Raw genomic sequence first — 22,189 nt, forward strand, 5'->3', positions numbered from 1 at the left:
TGGAGTCCATGTACATAGATCCCTGAAAGTTGCCACCCCGGTGGATAGTGCTGTTAAGAAGGCATACGGTGTGTTAGGTTTCACTGGTAGAGGGATTGAGTTCCGGAGCCGCAATAACATGCTGCAAATGTACAAAACAGTGGTGCAGCCACACTTTGAATATTGTGTACTGTTCTGGTCCCCATATTTCGGAAAGGGTGTGAAAGCATTGGGAAAGGTGCAGAGGAGATTTACCAGGATGTTGCCTGGTCTGGAGGGAAGGTCTTATGAGAAAAAGCTGAGAGACTTGGGTTTGTTCTCATTGGAAAGAAGGCTAAAGGGGGAATTGATAGAGACATACAAGATGATCAGAGGGTTAGATAGGTAGACAGTGAAAGTCATTTTCCTAGGATGATGACGTCAGCGTGTACGAGGAGCCGTAACTACAAATTGAGGGGTGATGGATTTAAGACAGATGTCGGAGGCAGGTTCTTTACGCAGAGAGTGGTAAGGACATGGAATGCCCTACCTGCTAATGTCGTCAACTCAGCCATACTAGGGAGATTTAAACAATCCTTAGTGAAGGGGGTGAGCTAAAAATAATTCACAGGTCGGCGCAACATCGAGGGCTCAAGGGCCTGTTCTGTGCTGTATTGTTCTATGTTTGTTTCTGTGCTGTACATCTCTGACTCGCTGTAAATCCTGTCCCTCAGAATCACCTGCAACAACCAATCCATTACTGGCATTGGGCTCACTGGTCTTTACTTCCCTGGTTTTTCGTTAGCACCTTTTTAAAATAATAGAACCAATAGATGTGGAGGTCTCCTTACATTAGACTTCCTTCAGAATATCACACAAGGGGTGATCTGAGGATAGATTTGACGACGGAATGTCATGGATATCTTTGGGCCAGTGTTCATTCAACATGTGTTGCTGAGAATAGACTGAGAATGGGCATCCCTGCACGCTGCCTTCTGGTGTGAGCATTAGATGCCACTGGGTGAAAAACATTTCACATCAGTTGCCTCTATATCAAAATGAGGTTGACCACCATAGACATAAATGATTGCAGTGTTATTGCCCACTCTGCACCAGATTTTCAAGTTGACCTCAATCTCTCCAATTCTATTTCCAATAGACTTGATTTGTGTTGCCAAATCAAAACTTGTGAATCAGCCCTGGTCACTCAAATATTCTAGCTCCCATTTTTGTTGGAGGTGAGATTCTGGGGTAAGTTCTGTGTTTCTCCTACCTCTCTCTAAATGTCACTAAAGGCACTAGTTCAGTTTCTGCAAATGTGAGTGTTTAATAACAAGTCAGTTGGTGTTGCAGTGTTCCTGTGCTACATTGAGACCTTCACTCTTTCAGAGCTAGAGAAACTGCACCAGCAGTGCCACCTCCAAATATTGTTATCCTTGAAGTCATATTCAGGTTAAACTCCTGCATAATCAATTCTGATAGATTGAACAGTGTCCAGATTTGAGAAAAGCATCTCACTGATCAAGCCCTATTTTCCTGACTCTCAGATGGCCAATTCTGGGCCTCCTTAAATAGACATGGCTGAATGGGAAGAATTTGCGACCCATTGTTCCAAAATGGTAGTAACCCGTTCATTAAGTTGCATCATCGTTAAGGGGTATGGACTCAAACTGTGAGGCAGAGTGGCAGCAGAGAAGGAAAGAAGAATCTGCTCTTTAAATCCTACTGCCTCATGGATAGGTGCACAAAGATCTGAGTCCTAGTCATAGAGGTGCACCGCACAGAAACAGACCCTTCGGTCCAACCCGTCCATGCCGACCAGATATCCCAACCCAATCTAGTCCCACCTGCCAGCACCTGGCCCATATCCCTCCAAACCCTTCCCTATTCATATACCCATCGAAATGCCTCTTAAATGGTGCAATTGTACCAGCCTCCAACACTTCCTCTGGCAGCTCATTCCATACATGTACCACCCTCTGTGTGAAGAAGTTCCTCTTAGGTCTCTTTTATATCTTTCCCCTCTCAACCTAAACCTGGACTCCCCGACCCCAGGGAAAAGACTTTGCCTATTTACCCTATCCATGCCCCTCATAATTTTGTAAATCTGAGGTTGGAGAATCGGCAGAAACCCTCGAGGATGTGCCTGAATTGTTGAACGACACATGACTCCAATGCCCTTGCAATGCAATGACATGCTGTTTGCCTTCCTAATTGCTTGTGCATGCATTCCAACTGTATTCCTTGTACAAGTACACCCAAGTGTCTGTTTACAAGTTTCCTCCCTTTTTCACTAAAGTAAATAACCTCAACCTTCCTTAGCTTTGCTCCACCTACCATGTTGTTGTCCACTCCTCACATCTTTGCCTTGATTTCCATCTTGTAACTTCTGTCTCTTCATTTAAGTCAGTCATGTTGATTGTAAAGAGCTGAGGCCAAGTCCAGGAACTCCCCACATACGTTCGAGTCACCACCCACGCCCTCCATCTCCTCCAAGACTTCCGTTTCCCCGGCCCCAAACGCCTCATCTTCACCATGGATATCCAATCCCTCTACACCTCCATCCGCCATGACCAGGGCCTCCAAGCCCTCCGTTTTTTCCTCTCCAGACGTTCCCAACAGTACCCCTCCACTGACACACTCATTCGTTTGGCCGAACTGGTCCTCACCCTTAACAATTTCTCCTTTTGAATCCTCCCACTTCCTCCAGACCAAAGGGGTAGCCATGGACACACGTATGGGCCCCAGCTATGCCTGTCTCTTTGTTGGCTACGTAGAGCAGTTGATCTTCCGTAATTACACCGGCACCACTCCCCACCTCTTCCTCCCCTTCATTGATGACTGCATTGGCGCCACCTCGTGCTCCCGCGAGGAGGTTGAGCAATTCATCAACTTCACCAACACATTCCACCCTGACCTTAAATTTACCTGGACCATCTCTGACACCTCCCTCCCCTTCTTGGACCTCTCCACCTCCATCAGTGACGACCGACTTGACACTGACATTTTCTACAAACCCACCGACTCCCACAGCTACCTGGATTACACCTCTTCCCACCCTACCTCTTGCAAAAATGCCATCCCGTATTCCCAATTCCTCCGCCTCCGCCGTATCTGCTCCCAGGAGGACCAGTTCCACCATAGAACACACCAGATGGCCTCCTTCTTTAGAGACCGCAATTTCCCTTCCCACGTGGTTAAAGATGCCCTCCAACGCATCTCGTCCACATCCCGCACCTCCGCCCTCAGACCCAACCCCTCCAACCGCAACAAGGACAGAACGCCCCTGGTGCTCACCTTCCACCCTACCAACCTTCGCATAAACCAAATCATCCGCCGACATTTCCGCCACCTCCAAACAGACCCCACCACCAGGGATATATTTCCCTCCCCACCCCTCTCCGCCTTCCGCAAAGACCGTTCCCTCCGTGACTACCTGGTCAGGTCCACGCCCCCCTACGACCCACCCTCCCATCCTGGCACTTTCCCCTGCCACCGCAGGAACTGTAAAACCTGTGCCCACACCTCCTCCCTCACCTCCATCCAAGGCCCTTAAGGAGCCTTCCACATCCATCAAAGTTTTACCTGCAAATCCACTAATATCATCTATTGTATCCGTTGTTCCCGATGCGGTCTCCTCTACATTGGGGAGACTGGGCGCCTCCTAGCAGAGCGCTTTAGGGAACATCTCCGAGACACCCGGACCAATCAACCAAACTGCCCCGTGGCCCAACATTTCAACTCCCCCTCCCACTCTGCCGAGGATATGGAGGTGCTGGGCCTCCTTCACCGCCGCTCCCTCACCACCAGATGCATGGAAGAAGAACGCCTCATCTTCCGCCTCGGAAGACTTCAACCCCAGGGCATCAATGTGGACTTCAACAGCTTCCTCATTTCCCCTTCCCCCACCTCATCCTAGTTTCTAACCTCCAGCAACACTGTCCCCTTGACTTGTCCGGACTTGTCCGACCTGCCCAGCTCCTTTTCCACCTATCCACTCCACCCTCTCCTCCCTGACCTATCACCTTCATCTCCTCCCCCACTCACCTATTGTACTCTATGCTACTCTATCCCCACCCCCACCCTCCTCTAGCTTATCTCTCCATGCTTCAGGCTCTCTGCCTTTATTCCTGATGAAGGGCTTTTGCCCGAAACGTCGATTTTGCCTGTCCTCAGATGCTGCCTGAATTGCTGTGCTCTTCCAGCACCACTGATCCAGAATCTGGTTTCCAGCATCTGCAGTCATTGTTTTTACCTCTGAGACAGTCCACTGGTTAAAACCTGACAACTTGAAAATGCCCCATGTATCCCTATTGTTTGTTTTTTGTCTGTTAATCAATCCTCTATCCATTCTAATATATCATCTCCAAATTCATGATTGCTTATCTTGTATATTAAACTCGAGTGGTACTTTATTGTATCTTTCAGAAATCGAAATGTACTACATCTACCGCTTTCCCCTTACTTAACCAACTAGTTATATCCCCAAAAGTCTCTAAATTTGACAGTCTTGATTGTCTATTTGTAAAACAGTGTTGATCTGTACAGCGTGTCCTGAATGTGTTTTTATGTTACATGGATCCCAGGTGCTTGTCTATTGTTTTTGAGACTTGTCATCACCATGTTCTATTACCTAGTCTTTGACTGGAGTAGATTTTTTGGTTGCTGAGATTCATGTTGTGATTAAATGATGAATCATTGCTTTGTTGTTTCTTCTTATGTTGTTCTCAGGCCTATGAGCTCTCCACACTGACGGGTACCCAGGTGCTGCTGCTGGTAGCTAGTGAGACAGGACATGTATATACCTTCGCCACAAGAAAACTGCAGCCTATGATCACCAGTGAGACAGGGAAGGCATTGATCCAGACCTGTTTAAATTCTCCTGATTCACCACCGCGTTCTGATCCCACGACGGACCAGAGGATGAGTGCCACAGGATTTGAGGAAACCGATCTGACGTATCAGGTATCGGAGACTGACAGCAGCGGGGAAAATAAGGTAAAAATCAAAACTATTATTATTGTAAAAATAACAAGGGACCATGCAGTGAATGGTCCCTATAATGTCCAGCGAATGTGATGTAGCAGTGCTGAGGGACAGGCCAGCAGGTAATCAGGTGTTACAGAAAGATCAACAATATCTTTGTGTTCAGAGTTGTTTTCTCTCTCTGTAGGCTAGCAAAGGTGACTTTGGTTAGAGCCCAGCAGATGTTTCAAACTTCCGGAAGTCCTGGGTTGAATCCTAGACCTCAATGGTTGTCAGCAAGTTTAGGGATGATACACACCACATCGTAATGTGAGCTCACACGGTTGGTTGACAGCGATGTAATCAGAGAGCTCCTTTTTTTAAGCTGCAGACTTTCACTCGTTAGAAATGAGAGCATTGCTGTGCTTTGTAGAGAGTTAGGACACCAGGTTGATGCTAATCGCTCCCTCTGGATCTTCTGACATCTCAGCTATATGAGAATCCTACAAGCCAGTTGGTGGATGTGTACTAATACGACAGCAGCCTTTACTTACATTTTGTTGCGCTGTGCTAGAGCATAACTTTTACTATGTTTGAACGTCTTTATGCTGAGAGAGAAAATACTGACAAGATAGGTATGATCCAGAGTTGTGAATATCAGAGGTGGGAACAGATACTGGGAGTAACGTGGCATTTAGAATTATAGGCCAATTAACTTGTACCATCACTCTGTGCCAAGATAAATGCTTTGAAGTTGGATTTGTGAATTGCAATGCTCTGGCTGCCTTCACCAATTTAAGAAAGACTTTCTGCTGGGACATTGGGACTGATTCTAGTAAAGTTTGGGACCTGTACAGACCAGACACTAGTTGCAGTTGTATACAGGTCAATCTATACCCTTGCCTGGTGATTTTAGTCAATCAGAAGAGTAGATTTTTGGCAAGAAAAGGAGCTAATAGGATGTGTTCAGGACAGTTTTTTTTTTCAGAACAGCAAGTTCTGGAGCTGACCAGAGAGCAGGCTATACGAGACGTGGTGTTGTGAAATGAGAGAGGATGAATGGATGAATGACCTCTGGAATCACCAGAGAGGTATTACTGAGCAAATTACTGGAGCTCTGGACTGGTAAATCTTCTGCTCCTGATGGACTCCATCCTAAAGTCTTGAAAGGAGTGGCTAATGTGATAAAATTCCCTAGACTTGGAAGATCCCATGAGACTGGAAGAGAATGAATGTAAGTCCTTTACTCATAAGGGGAAGGAGGCAGAAAGCAGGGAGTTATGTTAGAGTAAAATGTTAGGTGTTATAGCTAGGCACTTGATTAGTTCGAAGTGGAAGGACTTAGCCAAAATGGTCTTGTAAAAGGGAAATTGTATTTACCTACTTTATTCACGTCCTTTGTGAAATACCTGTTGAGGGTAAAGGGGATAGAAATAGATGAACTGTACTTGGATAATCATGCAGAAAATAAAGGATCATGATGTAGGGAGTTAGCAGATAGACTAACAGGAAACTGGGGGAGGTGATGGCCTAGTGATATTATTGCTGGACAGTTAATGCAGGGACCCAGTATTATTTTGGGGACCTGGGTTCGAATCCTGCCATGGCAGATTGTGGAATTCTGAATTCAATAAAAATCTGGAATTAAGAGTGTAATGATGACCATGAATTCATTGTCGATTGTTGAAAAACCCCATCTGGTTCACTCCTATCCTTCAGGGAAGGAAACCGCCATCCTTACCTCATTTGGACTACGTGTGGCTCCAGACTCTCAGCAATGTGCTTGACTTTTAATTGTCCTCTGGGCAATTAGGGATGGGTAATAAATTCTGCCTCAGCCAGCAATACCCACATCCCGTGAATGAATAAAGAAAACAAAAGCAGAATATGTGTAAATGATTTTGTCGGATTGGCAAGATATAATGGGTGGCACAGTGGTTAGCACTGCTGTTTCACAGCACCAGAGACCCAGGTTAGATTCCCGCCTCAGGCTGTGTGGAGTTTGCACGTTCTCCCAGTATCTGCGTGGGTTTCCTCCGGGTGCTCTGGTTTCCTCCCACAGTCCAAAAATGTGCAGGATAGGTGAATTGACCATGCTAAATTTCCCGTAGTGTTAGATGAAGGGGTAAATGTAGGGAAATGGGTCTGGGTGGGTTGCTGTTCAGATGGTCGGTGTGGACTTGTTGGGCTGAAGGGCCTGTTTCCACACTAAGTAATCTAATCTAATAATGAGTAGTATGCCACAGAGATTAGGGCTGAGGACTCCATTTGTTTTCCCAGTTATGTAAATTACTTGGATGAAGGGATTGAACAACATAAAGCTGCTACTTTTCCACCTGTTTCATCAGCAAATTTTAAGTTGTGAAAGGATGTGAGGTTACAAAGTAATACAATAGGTTACAATAGTAAATGAATGGACAAGGATTTGGTAAATCAAGGGTCAAGAGTGTGATGCTGGAAAACAGGAGGTCAGGCAGCATCCATGAAGCAGGAGAATCGAAATTTCGCGCGTAAGCCCTTCGTCAGGAATTGGTAAATTAAGTCCAGCAAGGAAAAGAATGAAATTATCCATTTGGTAGGAAGTATAAAACACATTTCTAAATGAGAAAGATTGCAGAGTTCTGATTTCTGTGCATTAATCACAGAAGGTTAATATGGAAGCACAGCATGTAAAATGCAAGGGGAGTTGAAAATAAAGCAGATTATGGTTTACAGTGCACTGGGGCGATCACGTCAAGAGTATGTGAACTGTATTGGTCGTAAGGAAGGATGTGAATGCATTGGAAGTTCAGACAAGGTTTACTAGACCTGCTTGGATCAAGACAGTTGTCTTCTGAGGAAAGCTTGAACAGGCTGGGCTTCTCTGACTTTGAGGTGACGACTAAAGCACAAGTTCCTGACTCTGTTTTTGACAGGATAGATGTGGAAATTGTTTCCTGTTGTGGGAGAATTTAAATTTGGACTGTGGTTTCAAGTCAGGTGTCAGCCATTTGAGACAGAAGTTCTTTTGAGTGTTGTGGGTATTTGAAATTCTCTTCCTGAAAAGATGATGAAAGCAGAATGTTGAATTGTTTTAGGGCAGAGGTGGATAGATTTTTGCAAGCAAATGGGATGTTGGGCAAAGCTATAGCTGAACAATGGGCTGACATCCAAGAGTAGATAGTTTGAGTACAATCTTTCCACAACAGTGATTTAACAAATCCTGAGCCCATGATTGTCGAAAGAGAGTACGTTGAAATAGATAGAATGGGTATGTCAGATGTCAGGTTGCCATATGACAGACTGAAAACAAATTTTAGAGGATTAGTGGAGGAAAATGAGGAACAAATGATCTGAGAAGAGACTGGCAGCTAGCATAAAACAACATGTAAATAGAAAAAAGGGTGGTCAAAGGAGGTATGGGGTTGATTAAGGGCCAATAAAGGGCACTTAGAAAGTATTGATTTAGTGTCGCAGCCTTTTGTATCCAGATCTATCTTAACGTGGAAGAATATGATGCCAGAGTCATATTGAATGAAGTGGTAATATTCAAAGCTTGAGAGAAGATTTGTAGCTCGGGTGCTCGTTGTTGTGGTTCTGTTCGCCGAACTGGGAATTTGTGTTGCAGATGTTTCGTCCCCTGTCTAGGTGACATCCTCAGTGCTTGGGAGCCTCCTGTGAAGCGCTTCTGTGTTGTTTCCTCCGGCATTTATAGTGGTTTGTCTCTGCCGCTTCCGGTTTTCAGTTCCAGCTGTCCGCTGCAGTGGCCGGTATATTGGGTCCAGGTCAATGTGTTTGTTGATAGAATCTGTGGATGAGTGCCATGCCTCTAGGAATTCCCTGGCTGTTCTCTGTTTGGCTTGTCCTATAATTGTAGTGTTGTCCAGTCAAACTCCTGTTGCTTGTCATCTGCGTGTGTGGCTACTAAGGATAGCTGGTCGTGTTGTTTCGTGGCTAGTTGGTGTTCATGGATATGGATCATTAGCTGTCTTCCTGTTTGTCCTATGAAGTGTTTTGTGCAGTCCTTGCATGGGATTTTGTATACTATGTTGGTTTTGCTCATGCTGGGTATCGGGTCCTTAGATGCTGCCTGACCTGCTGCGCTTTTCCAGCAACACATTTTTCAGCTCTGATCTCCAGCATCTGCAGTCCTCACTTTCTCCTCTGAGTATGGGTCAAACGTAGGCAAATGGGACTAGTTTAGTTTGGGAAACCTGGTCAGCATGGACAAGTTGAACTGAAAGGTCTGTTTCCATGCTGTGACTATGACTCGAAGTCATGAGTGTGATGGAGTGCAGACACGAGTGTGCCTGGATGAGTGTAGTTCCAACACCACAAGATAACTGCCACAATCCAGGACAAAACATCATGTTTGACGAGCACCTCATGCACCATGATTATACTCACTCCCTTCACCAATAACCTCAGCAGCAGCAGTGTGTACCATCTACAAGATGCACTAAAACAGTAAATGGAGGCTCCTGACAGCACTTTCCAAATCTGCAATCCTAAACATCTTAAAGAACAAGGCAGCAAATACATGGGACCACCAAATACCTCTCCAAACCACTCACCATCTTGACTTGGAAATATATCACTGTTCCTTCAATGGCACTGGCTCAAAAGCCTGGAACTCCCTCCCTAACTGTGTGACGGATGTCCTATACTATCCACAGTGCGAAAGTTTACTCTCCTATATTTTAGCCAATTTCATATCTATGCTGCTTTTGTTTTTGTTCCATGGGGGTTTAAACTTCATCCACAATTCTGTTTTGTGGAAGCTTTAAAAAGTTGGGCCTTTGCAAGTCAATGTAAACCACAAACAGCATTACTGTCATCAATCTGCCCCTTACTAATTATCTTGCTTGAGGTTTTAAAACACTCACAAATCAATGCTGAAATCTTTACTCAACATTTGTCCAACTGCCTGTTCCAAATTTAAAATTAGGAATCTTAAAACTAAGCTGCTATAAGTCTGACTTGCTGCGCTTTTCTAGCAACACATTTTTCAGCTCCATACTCTTCTAAACCTTTCAGATTAATGTACCTGTCCAAATATCTTTTAAATATTGTAACTGTACCCACATCTACCATTTCCTCTGGCAGTTCATACCACATACAAATCACCCTCTGTTTAAAAAGTTGTCCGTCAGGTTCCTTTTGAATCTTTCTCTTCTGACTTTTTAAAAATATGCCCCTTAGTTTTGACCCCTTCCTCCTTTCTCTTCCCCCTCCCCCACCTCAAATGAAAATACCTTTGCTATTCACCTAATCAATGCCACTCATGATTTTATAAACCTCTATAAGGTCACCCCCTCCGCTCTGTTGCTTCTGTAAAAGAAGTCACAGCCATATATAGGTGTGTGATTGTCAAGGTGTGTGGGTGGGGGGGGGCAGGGTTGCTCAAAACTAGGGGGCATATTTTTAAGGTGAGAGGAGACCTGAGAGGCTACATTTTTTGCACTAGTTTGTATGTGGAATTAACTTTGGAGAAAGTGGTGAGTGTGGGTACAGTCACAGTGTTTAAAAGACATTTGGATAAGTACATGAATAGGGAAGGTTTGAAGAGAGGTGGGCCAAATGCAGGCAAGTGAGATTAGTTTAGTTTGGGAAATTTGGTTGGCACGGACAAATTGGACTGAAGGGTCTGTTTCTGTGCTGTACGACCACGAGACTGGGAACGCCTACACCATGTCCTTTTAAACATGACTTGAGCTTCTAGTTGCCTGCCACTTCAACACACCACTGCGTTGCCTGGCCAACATCATCTACCTAGGTACCTTTCAGGACTCAACATTGAGTTTAACAGGTTCAGAATGGGGACACCCTCTTGTTTGTTACTTTCTCCAAATCTTTGCATCTTGTTGTGTACAGACTACTTTATGCACAGCCAACCTATTTTCAACCACTTATATTTCTCATTAGTACCCTCCTAGCAATTATCTCTCTTGGCTTATCTACAGTCTTTGTTTACCTATCCTCTTGCTGTCCAGCCCTTTGTTTGTGTTTCAGATTTCCAGTTTCTGCAGTCTTTGTTTATTTTGGCATTGTCTTGCCTCTCTGGCTTTCTCAAACCTCATTTGGTCCTCGTCTCTATTTATATCTATTTCTGGTTTTTCGGCCAATTCTGTTTTTGCCCTCCATTTCTTCTCCAGTTGGCAGCACGTGACTGTTGTATTAATGTGCACAATTCATTGAAGCTGGTTGAGAGTGGTTCATGAAGTGAATGGGATCCTGCACCTTATAGGAAGTTATATAGAGTCATAGAGATGTACAGCATGGAAACAGACCCTTCGGTCCAACCCGTCCATGCCAACCAGATATACCAACCCAATCTAGTCCCACCTGCCAGCACCCAGCCCATATCCCTCCAAACCCTTCCTATTCATATACCCATCCAAATGCCTTTTAAATGTTGCAATTGTACCAGCCTCCACCACTTCCTCTGGCAGCTCATTCCATACATGTACCACCCTCTGTGTGAAAAAGTCGCGCCTTAGGTGTCTTTTATATCTGTCCCCTCTCACCCTAAACCTATGCCCTCTAGTTCTGGACTCCCCGACCCCAAGGAAAAGACTGTCTATTTATCCTATCCATGTTATTTATCAAGATCCTGTTGTAATCTGAGGTAACCTTCGCTGTCCACCACACCTCCAATTTTGGTGTCATCTGCAAACTTACTAACTTGACGTTGTGTTGTAACTTGACAAATTGGTAAGTATTTGGAGTGGACTGAGGAAGCCTGTCCCACATAGTGATCAGAGCAGGTAACTGTGTCTTACTTGAAATTGGCAAACTGGTATCAGAATCGCTCAATGAATGACAGACCCAGTGTCTGTTTAGTTCCCTGTCATCCTGGCAGAGTCCCAGTCAGTGTTTTTATAGTAAATGTTTGCAAAAAGCATGACCAAACATTGAGAAAGTGAGGTTGTTAAGCTGCAGCTGTTGTCTTTGATGAATTTTGTATTAGGATTTTATAAATCCTACTGCTTTCTGTCTTTAGTTTCACGTACTTCATTTCTTTCTTCTAGCCATCCCTGATTTCTCCAATACCTGCGCCTTATATTGTGATACTGTGACTACAGTTTGACATTGCATTCTGGTTGAGGTCTTATTGCCGTTTTGTAAACTCTGCTGGCAGACTCTCCTAATTGATCACACTGTGTACATTAAACAAACAAAAAAGAACTGTAAATGCTGGAAATAAGAAACTAAATCATCCCTATTTAGAAGAAGGATCATTAGACCCAAAATGTTAACCCTGCTTTCCTTCCATAGATGCTGCCAAACCTGAGTTTCTAGCAATTTGTGATTTTTGCTTTTGATCATGTGCACATTGACTGTGACAAGGCATCAGTTAGACTCAAGTACTTGTCCATGTACGACATCAGAAATGGGAACGGGAATAGGCTGTTTGGCCTTTGAGCCTGCCCTGCCGATCAATAGGATCATGACAAATCTGACATTCCTCACATCCACTTTCCTGCCTTTTCCTCGTAACCTTTGATTCCCCTGCTGATCAAAAATGTATCAATCTCATTCTTAATATACATAAAGACTCGACCTACCCAGTTGTCTGTGTCAAGGAGTTCCAAAGTCACTCCACACATTGAAAAGAAATTCCTCCTCCTCTCAGTCTTAAATTGGTGCCCTTTTATTCTGAGACGGTGCCCTCTCGTACAAGACTCTCCCATGAGATAAAGGATCCACTCACCACTTACCCTGTCAAGCCCCTTAAGAATCCTGTAGGTTTCAATGAGATCATTTCTCATTCTTCTTAATTCCAGTGAGTAGGATCAATAACTACTTCAACCTTTGTTCATAAGACAATCCGACGTACCAGGGATCATCCTAGTGAGCCTTCTCTGAACTGCCTCCTATGAAATGATAGGAGAATCAAAACTGCTCACAGTATTCCAGATGTGGTCTGACAGAACCTTGTCGAGTTGCTGCAAGACATTCATACTCTGCTTTAATCCCCTTAAAATAAGGGCCAACATTCCATTAGCCTTCCTGATTACCTGCTGCACTTGTTAGCTTTCTGTTTCATGCACATGTATCACTAAGCCCCTTTCTGTTTAAACTCTAAATAATTTAACCTTGTGCAGCAATCTTCATTTTGAGGGGAAACAATAAGGCGTATCACTTGTATGTTGGTGCTGTGGAAATCCTTCACATTCCGATAAGACAATCTTTGAAAATCCACCTCCCATTCTACACATTTCCTGGGAGTCTCTCTCCTTGGCTTCTTATCTATTTGGATCTGTTGCTACTTTCATATAGTGGATTGTGCTGTTGTCTACTTTAAGATGCTCTAGGTTTGCCTCTGCCTCTGAGCTCACTTCTTCCAAGACTCCAACCACCCTCCGAGGACCCTTTTGCCTGCCTCCATAACGCCCCATTCACCTGGACACACCATGCTAGTCTATTGCCCGCCCTTGATCTCCATTTCCAACTGCTGCCATGACATAGACCGCCTCAATCTGTCCACCCCACTCACCCACTCCAACCTTAAGTTCTTTTACTCCTGAGGTTCTTCTACACTTGGTGCAACTGCAATACACCAACATGTGTGAACAAGCAATCAAATTTATTAAGCACAGTCCAGTACAACCTAGGTAACCCTCTTCACAGACATGTGAAGTCAGGTCAAAGTGAGGCTCTGAACAAAGAAAACACAGCTCCTTTATATAGGTCAGTTAGCCATGCTTGCACGCGCACACACCCCGGCCCCAAACCTCCAATGTGGCACTCCCTCTTGACTGGTCCTACCTGTCCACCTTCCGTCCCACCCATCCACTCCAACCTCACCTCCGAGCTGTCGCTTTCACCTGTACGTTCATTTACCTATCACATTCCCAGCTATCCACCCCTCCCATTTATCCCTCAGCCCACAAGTTTCATTCCTGAAGGACTTCTAAGATGCTGCCTGACCTGCTGTGCCTTTCCAACACCACCCTCTCCATTTTGATCTCCAGCATTTGCAGTCACTTTCTCCTTGCAGTTGCTGGAGTTTGAGCATCCTTTTATAAAATATGATCTTTTCCCAGAACCTATATTCACAATGTCAATTATCTGTTGTAATATGTATACTTGTGTAATATGTGACATGCATTAAAAATAGTGAGGCTGTACTTGTCTTTTATCCTGGTTATTTCCAGCTATGTGAATAAATGTAGGCCATTCAGCACCTGAAGCTTGCTTCATCATTCAATAAAGTCATGGCTGATCTAATTGGAATTTCATCCACATTTCTGTCTACCCTGATCGCTTTTCACCCCTTGCTTAATAAGCATCTGTTCATAAAAACCGAAAGAACTGCAGATGCTGGAAATCAGAAACAAAAACAAAAATTGCTGTAAAAACTCAGCAGGTTGGGAAGCATCTGTGAAGAGAAGTCTGATTTAATGTTGTAGGTCCAGTGACCCATGCTTAGAAATATCTGTCTATCCTTGCCTTAAAAGTAATTAGGAACTCTGCTTCCTTTACCTTTTATAGGAAGAGAATTCTCAAGACATTTAAACCTCGGGCATTTTGCCTAATTCTATGTTCAGATCTGAGTTTAAACAGTGACCCCTACATCTACCTTCTCTTTAAGAGAAACCACGCTTTCCACATCTACCTTGTCAAGCTTCTCGGGATCTCAAATGTTTCAGTCAAATTACTAACTGTTCTAAGCTCCAGCAGGCACAAGTGTAGTTTGTTCAAACCGCTAAGGCAATCTGGTCATTCCAGGTAATCACTTTGCAAATCTTCTCCACATTGCTTCCAACGCATTTACATCCATCCTTCAATTACAAATATCAGAAGTGCACAGTATTCCTGATAAGTGATGGCATGCTATTGGCTTTCCTAAATACTTCGATACCTGAATGATATTTTTCACTTCATGCACTTGGATACTCAGATCCATCTGTATCTTAGCTCTGAAAGGTCATTCAGATAAAATGTTGCTTTTCCATTCTTCCTGCCAAAATGGGCAATTTAACATTTTCTCACAAACACCATTTTCCAAATCTTTTCCCACTTTTTTGTAGTTTCCTTCTGTCCTCTTCACAACTTAATTTTCAATTCATCATCCTGTCATCAGCAATGAATAAGGTTTTTTAAAAAAATATTTTGGAACCCTTTACAATAGCTGTGTGTGGGAATTAGTTTTTGGACTGAGTTATTGTTGATGTGGAGGGGTCAGAAAGAACAAAGAAGAAAGCCTCTGTTAGGATGGAGGCCAGGGAGATTAAGTAACAGATGTAATGAAGTAAATTGCAGGACTGAATGGTAATGGGCATTATAAAGAAACATAAGATTTTGTCCAAATTTACCATGAATGGCATTTTATGGTGCAATATGAATGCAAGATTGAAGGTATGAAGGAAGAAAGAAAGCTGACCTATCAAAACAAAAAAGGGAAAATTAGAATTTCGAGGTAAAGGTGTCCATGGGAATCGATCTTGCAATTTAAATTGAAATCTTTTCGCATATACCTTTGTAAGGAAAGTACTGTGTTACAAACAGATTCCAAATTTGAGTAATTTTATAAACCGTTTTATTCATGTATTTCATTTCTCACGTTGTAAGAGTTTAAACTGAGTTGAGTCATGTTCTTGAAATGCAATCTCTGATTCTAATTGCTACAGCTTTTTAAGATCTCTCAAATGTTCCAGTGTAGGATTTGAAGAGTTGTCTAACTGTGTTTGTACCTTGCAAACCAGTGACTTCTGCAACCAAGGAGGATGAAGGCTCCCAGTTGGTTCTACCTTAATTATACAGAACTCCTATTGCTGTTCAATGCTAGTTTTCTTTCTCTTCTACCCTTGTTTCTAATGCAGGGAGCTGTTCACCTCTAGTTCTTCATCAAGACTGTAAAGTATCAACCAAAATGCACATATTTACATTGATTAGCCACCCTGGCACCAGTCTTGAAACAAATCTGAAATGCAAATAAAACCACGTGTTTCCTTTTTTAACGCAACATAAAAATACAAATCAGACTTTAGGTCAAAGATGGGTTTTTCTATGTTCAAACCTAAATTTCCTAATAATGTACCTTCATCTCCCCAAGTGGCTTTTATGCTTTATTCAATGTTCAAAATTACTTTCTGGTCTTCAAAAAAAAAGTCAGGTCTTCACGGGAGTAAAAACCAAAATCTATTTTTTCTCCACATAGTTCCCAAATAACAATATTATAAACTGTCAAACTGTGTCCCTAATTTTAGTGTCTCTCTACATGCATAGACATGGAAACAGCAGGTATCCAGTAAAAGATACTCTTTAACCTTCCTTCATAAAGGAAAACCTTTATCCTAGGAATTAGTGGAGTGATCCTTCTTTCAACATCGTCTTATGTGGTTTTTTTTTAAAGTAAGGAGACCAAAGCTATAAGCACCACTCAATGGTCTCAGTATGAGCCTGTATCACTGCAGCAGCACTCCCATCTTTATAGTTGATTCCCCTTTACAATAAGTGATTGGTTCCACTTCTTCCTAATGACGTGATTTATCTGCATACTTGTTTTGTAACTCTTACTTGAACGCTCAGACCCATCTGTCTGCAATCTCTCTCTATGGTTTAATAGCTTCTCAGTGACAGGATGACTAGAAAAGCGATGTGGGGGATTTGAGGGATTGAATGCTGCCTTCTGTTGCACAAGACATGAAGACTATCTAAATAAGTTGGAGATCTCTGACCTTCTGTAGATAGGAAGGTGGGAAAGAAGTAGGCAATTCAACTCGACCAGTTCTGATGTTCTGCTTAATACAGTGATGGCTGATTGAACACTTCAAATGACTATTACCCACGATTCCCCTAATTCTTTTTCACCATTAGTAATCAGAAATCTATCAGTCTCTAGCTCAAACATATTCAAAGACTGAATTTCCACTGAAAGATTGAGTGAAAAACAAATTCATCTTGGTCTTAACTGGCAATCCCCTTACTTTAAGTTGTGCCTCTTGGTTTGAGATTCCCCAACCAGGGAAATACCTGTATCTTCCCTACCTGTCCCTTCAGCTATATTTTGAGTTTCAGTGCAATCCCCTCTAATTCTTCAAAACTCTACAACACCGATCTGGTTTCCCTAATATTTCCTCATAGGTCAGTCCTATCATCCCAGGTGGTCTGGTGCGGTTTCATTGCACTATGTAGAGCAATGATATCTTCTGAGGCCCTACAATGGACCTGCCACCATCATCTCCACTGCAAACCTGCTCACAATGTGGTCTAACCAAGATCCTCTACAATTGATGTAAGACATCACTACACCTGTGCTCAAATATTCTCAAAATAAATGCTCGCATTTCATAACGTTTCATAATATCTGGCTGTACTTGCACCTTAGCCTTTAGGAGCTTAGTGTCACAGAGTCATAGAGATGTACAGCACCGAGACAGACCCTTCAGTCCAACTTGTCCATGCCAACCAGACATCCCAACCCAATCTAGTCCCACCTGCAAGCACCCAGCTCATATCCCTCCAAACCCTTCCTATTCATATACCTATCCAGATGCCTTTTAAATGTTGCAATTGTACTAGCCTCCACCACTTCCTCTGCCAGCTCATTCTGTACACGCACCGTCCTCTGCGTGAAGAAGTTGCCTCTTAGGGGAAAGATATAAAAGAGACCTCTCACCCTAAACCTATGCCGTCTAGTTCTGGACTCCTCGACCCCAGGGAAAAGACTTTGCCTATTTATCCTATACATGCCACTCATAATTTTGTAAACCTCTATAAGGTCACCCCTCCGCTTCCGACGCTCCAGGGAAAACAGCCCCAGCCTATTCAGCCTCTCCCTATAGCTCAGATCCTCCAACCCTGGCAACATCCTTGTAAATCTTTTCTGAACGTTTTCAAGTTTCACAGCATCTTTCCGATAGGAAGGAGACCAGAATTGCACGCAATATTCCAACAGTGGCCTTACCAATGTCCTGTACAGCCGCAACATGATCTCCCAACTCCTGTACTCAATACTCTGACCAATAAAGGAAAGCATACCAAATGCCGCCTTCACTATCCTATCTACCTGCGACTCCACTTTCAAGGAGCTATGAACCTGCACTCCAAGGTCTCTTTGTTCAGCAACACTCCCTAGGATCTTACCATTAATTGTATAAGACCTGCTAAGATTTGCTTTCCCAAAATGCAGCACCTCGCATTTATCTGAATTAAACTCCATCTGCCACTTCTCAGCCCATCTGGTCCAGATCCTGTTGTAATCTGAGGTAACCCTCTTCGCTGTCCACTACACCTCCAATTTTGGTGTCATCTGCAAACTTACTAACTGTACCTCTTATGCTCGCATCGAAATCATTTATGTAAATGACAAAAAGTAGAGGGCCCAGCACTGATCCTTGTGGCACTCCACTGGTCACAGGCCTCCAGTCTGAAAAACAACCCTCCGCCACCACCCTCTGTCTTCTACCTTTGAGCCAGTTCTGTATCCAAATGGCGAGTTCTCCCTGTATTCCATGAGATTTAACCTTGCTGATCAGGTTCCCATGGGGAACCTTGTCGAACGCCTTACTGAAGTCCATATAGATCACATCTTCTGCTCTGCCGTCATCAGTCTTCTTTGTTACTTCTTCAAAAAACTCAATCAAGTTTGTGAGACAGTAGCAATGTCACCTCATTATTTAATTCTCTCCAGTTCCATATCGTGACCACACATAACACACAGCACTGACCTGGAGCTATAATCGCAGCTCCATTACTGTCACCAAATCAAAATATTGGAGCTCCATAACAGCACTGGGTGTGTGAGCCCTACAGGGACCATAGCAATTTGATGGGAGATGAACATTGCTTGTTGGCCAAGCTAGCAACATCCATGTCCCACAAATGGATAATTGTTTTGTTAGAAAGTTAGTACAGATTGAAGTTGGGGCTTTGTTGGAATAAAGCTTGTGCATTTACCTGGTGTGCTTTTGGTCTATATCCTCTGTGCAAAGTTGGTAACTCTTGGATGTTAGGACAAAGTGAGGTCTGAGGATGCTGGAGATCAGAGTTGAGAGTGTGTTGCTGGAAAAGCACAGCAGGTCAGGCAGCTTCCGAGGAGCAGGAGAATCGATGTTTCAGTCCGGAGCCCTCCTTCAGGACTGAGGCTGGGACCCTCAGGGATGGAGAGATAAATGGGAAGGGGGTGGAGCTGGGAAGAAGGTAGCTAAGTGCAATAGGTGGATGGAGGTGGGGGTTTAAAAATGTGTTGCTGGAAAAGCACAGCAGGTCAGGCAGCATCCAAGGAGAAGGAGAATCGATGTTTCGGGCATAAGCCCTTCTTCAGGAATGAGGAGGGTGTGTGAAGCAGGCTAAGATAAAAGGTAGGGAGGAGGGACTTGGGGGAGGGGCGTTGGGAATACGATAGGTGGAAGGAGGTTAAGGTGAGGGTGATAGGCCGGAGAGGGGGTGGGGGCGGAGAGGTCGGGAAGAAGATTGCAGGTCAAGAAGATGGTGCTGAGTCTGAGGGTTGGGACTGAGAAAAGGTGGGGGGAGGGGAAATGAGGAAGCTGGAGAAATCTGCATTCATCCCTTGTGGTTGGAGGGTTCCTAGGCGGAAGATGAGTCGTTCTTCCTCCAGGCATCGTGTTGCCATGGTCTGGCGATGGAGGAGGCCAAGGACCTGCATGTCCTTGGCGGAGTGGGAGGGGGAGTTAAAGTGTTGAGCCACGGGGCGGTTGGGTTGGTTGGTGCGGGTGTCCCAGAGGTGTTCTCTGAAGCTTTCCGCAAGTAGGCGGCCTGTCTCCCCAATGTATTGGAGGGTGATAGGTCAGAGAGGAGGGTGGAGCGGGTAGGTGGGAAGGAAGATTGACAGGTGGGACGTGTCATGAGGACAGTGCTGAGCTGGAAGGTTGGAACTGAGGAAACTGGTGAAGTCCACATTGATGCCCTGGGATTGAAGGGTCCCGAGGCGGAAGATCAGGTGTTCTGCCTCTAGATGTTGGGTGGTGAGGGAGTGGCGATGGAGAAGGCCCAAGACCTGCATGTCCTCGACAGTGGGAGGGGGAGTTGAAATGTTCGGCCACTGGGCAATGGGGTTGGTGTGGGTGTCCCGGAGATGTTCTCTGAAGTGCTCCGCGAAAAGGCGTCCAGGCTCCCCAATGTAGAGGAGAGCACATCTGGAGCAATGGATACAATAAATGGCTTCTGTGGAAGTGCAGGTGAAACTCTAATGGATGTGGAAGGCTCCTTTGGGGCCTTGGATGGAGGTGAGGGAGGAGGTGTGTGCAGGTTTTGCAATTCCTGCGGTGGGAGGGGAAGGTGCTGGGAGAGGAGGGTGGTTTGTTAGGGGGTGTGGACCTGACCAGGTAGTTGCAGAGGGAGCAGTCTTTGTGGAAAACGGATAGGGATGTGGAGGGAAATATATCTTTGGTGATGGGGTCCATTTGTAGATGGTGAAAATGTCGGCGGATGATGCGGTTTATGTGAAGGTTGGTGGGGTGGAAGGTGAGGTGTGATCAGGTAGCTGTGGAAGTCTGTGGGTTTGGTTGGGTGTTTTCAAGGCAGAGATTGATTAATTCCTTGAGAGATCAAGAATTTAGGGCTATGGGGAAAGTTCAGGTAAGTGGAATTGAAATAGCCATCAGCCATGATTTAATTAAGTGGACTCCTTCGGCCGAATGGCCTCACTTCCACTCCTTTGTCTTATGGTCCTTTACAAACCCACCAACTCCCACAGCTACCTGGATTGCACCTCCTTCCACCCTACCTCCTGTAAAAATGCTATCCTGTATTCCCAATTCCTCCACCACAACTGCCCCCAGGAGAACTGGTTCCACTACAGAACACACCAGATGGCCTCCTCCTTTAAAGACAAACTTCTCCTCCCACGTGGTTGAAGATGCCCTCCAACGCATCTCATCCACGTCCTGCACCTCTGCCCTCGAGCTCCAACCGCAACAAGGACAGAACCCCCTGGTCCTCACCTTCCACCCCACCAACCTCCACAAAATTCACATCATCTGATATTTACGTCATCTACAAATGGACCTCACTGCCAGAGACCCTTCCGTCTGTGACTTGGTCAGGTCCACGCCCCCTAACCAACCACCTTCCCCTGCCACTGCAGGAATTGCAAAACCTGTGCCCTCACCTCCTCCCTCGCCACCATGCAGGGCCCCAAAGAAGCCTTCCATATCCATCTGGATGCCTTCTTGCGGAGGGCTTTAGAACATCTTGGGGATACCTGCACCAATCAACCCCACTGCCCCGTGGCCGAACATTACAATTCCCCCTCCCACTGCTTGAGGACATGCCGGTCCTGGGCCTCCACCACTCCCACTCCCTCACCACCCGACACCTGGAGGAAGAATGCCTTATCTTCCGCGTCGGGTTAACCCCAGGGCACCAATGTGGACTTCACCAGTTTCCTCATTTCCCTCCCCCACCTTACCCCCGTTCCAACCTTCTAGCTCAGCACCATCCTCATGGCCTGTCCCAGCTGTCAATCTTCCTTTCCACCTATCCGATCCACCCACCTCTCTGACCTATCAACTTTACCACCCCCACCACCACCACCCCCCCACCCCCCGGTATTGCAGCCTTAGCTACCTTCTCCCCAGCCGACCTCCTTCCCGTTTATCTCTCCACCTCCGAGGCTCCCTGTCTCACTCCTGATGAAGGGCTTTTGCTCAAACCGTCAATTTTCCTGCTCCTCGGATGCTGCCTGACCTTCTGTGCTTTTCCAGCAACACACTCAACTCTTGGATGTTGTGGACAATGCTTGTTGGTTTGAATGTATTCACAGCTTGTGCATGTGAATAAAGAAGCAGTCTGTATAATGGGGTGGGTAACAATTTCTTGTTCACTCTTGCCATTCAAAACCAATTATTTTTTCAGATACCAATGCCAATTGTAAATGGCTTTTCAATGTCTTGAGAGTTCCTGCCTCTGCCACCTTTTTTTTTAGGAGTAGAGTTCCAGATACCCACAACTCTCTGGGTGAAAGCATTATTCCTCCAATCTCCTTTCATCCTCCTGCTCCTTTAAGACTGTGCCCCTGGTTACTGTCTGCTTGACTAATGGGAAAAGGTTCTCTTTAGCTATGTCCCTCAGAACTTTGCACATCTCAATCAGATCCTCCTTCAGCCTTTTCTGCTCCCAGGGAAACAACTCCAGTGTATCTAGTCTCTCTTCAGAGCTGATTTAATACTCTAGAGAATCTGTTCTTCACCCATTTCAGTGTCAGCACATCCTTTCGATAGTGTGGTGACTCCAGCTGTGGCCTAACAATTGAACCTCACTTCCAGCCCCCCCCCTCCCCCCAATCCCAGCCGCCCTATGACACTCATTTCAAAGT

At 44.8% G+C, this 22,189-nt stretch overlaps 1 protein-coding gene across 5 annotated transcripts in view; it reads left to right on the plus strand.

The window, feature by feature from the left end:
- Positions 1 to 22,189, plus strand: part of LOC122548552 (serum response factor-like) — a 132,843-nt gene that overhangs the window by 14,242 nt on the left and 96,412 nt on the right. For all 5 annotated transcript variants that reach the window (XM_087984463.1, XM_087984466.1, XM_087984469.1 and 2 more), the window contains exon 2: positions 4,690 to 4,956. In XM_087984463.1, coding sequence (XP_087840589.1) covers positions 4,690 to 4,956 — 267 coding nt within the window. The remainder of the gene's footprint in view (positions 1 to 4,689; positions 4,957 to 22,189) is intronic.

This window comes from Chiloscyllium plagiosum, unplaced genomic scaffold (genome assembly GCF_037043375.1).
Source record: "Chiloscyllium plagiosum isolate Xiang-an unplaced genomic scaffold, Cpla_swu_hap1 HiC_scaffold_3, whole genome shotgun sequence".
NCBI lineage: Eukaryota > Metazoa > Chordata > Chondrichthyes > Orectolobiformes > Hemiscylliidae > Chiloscyllium > Chiloscyllium plagiosum.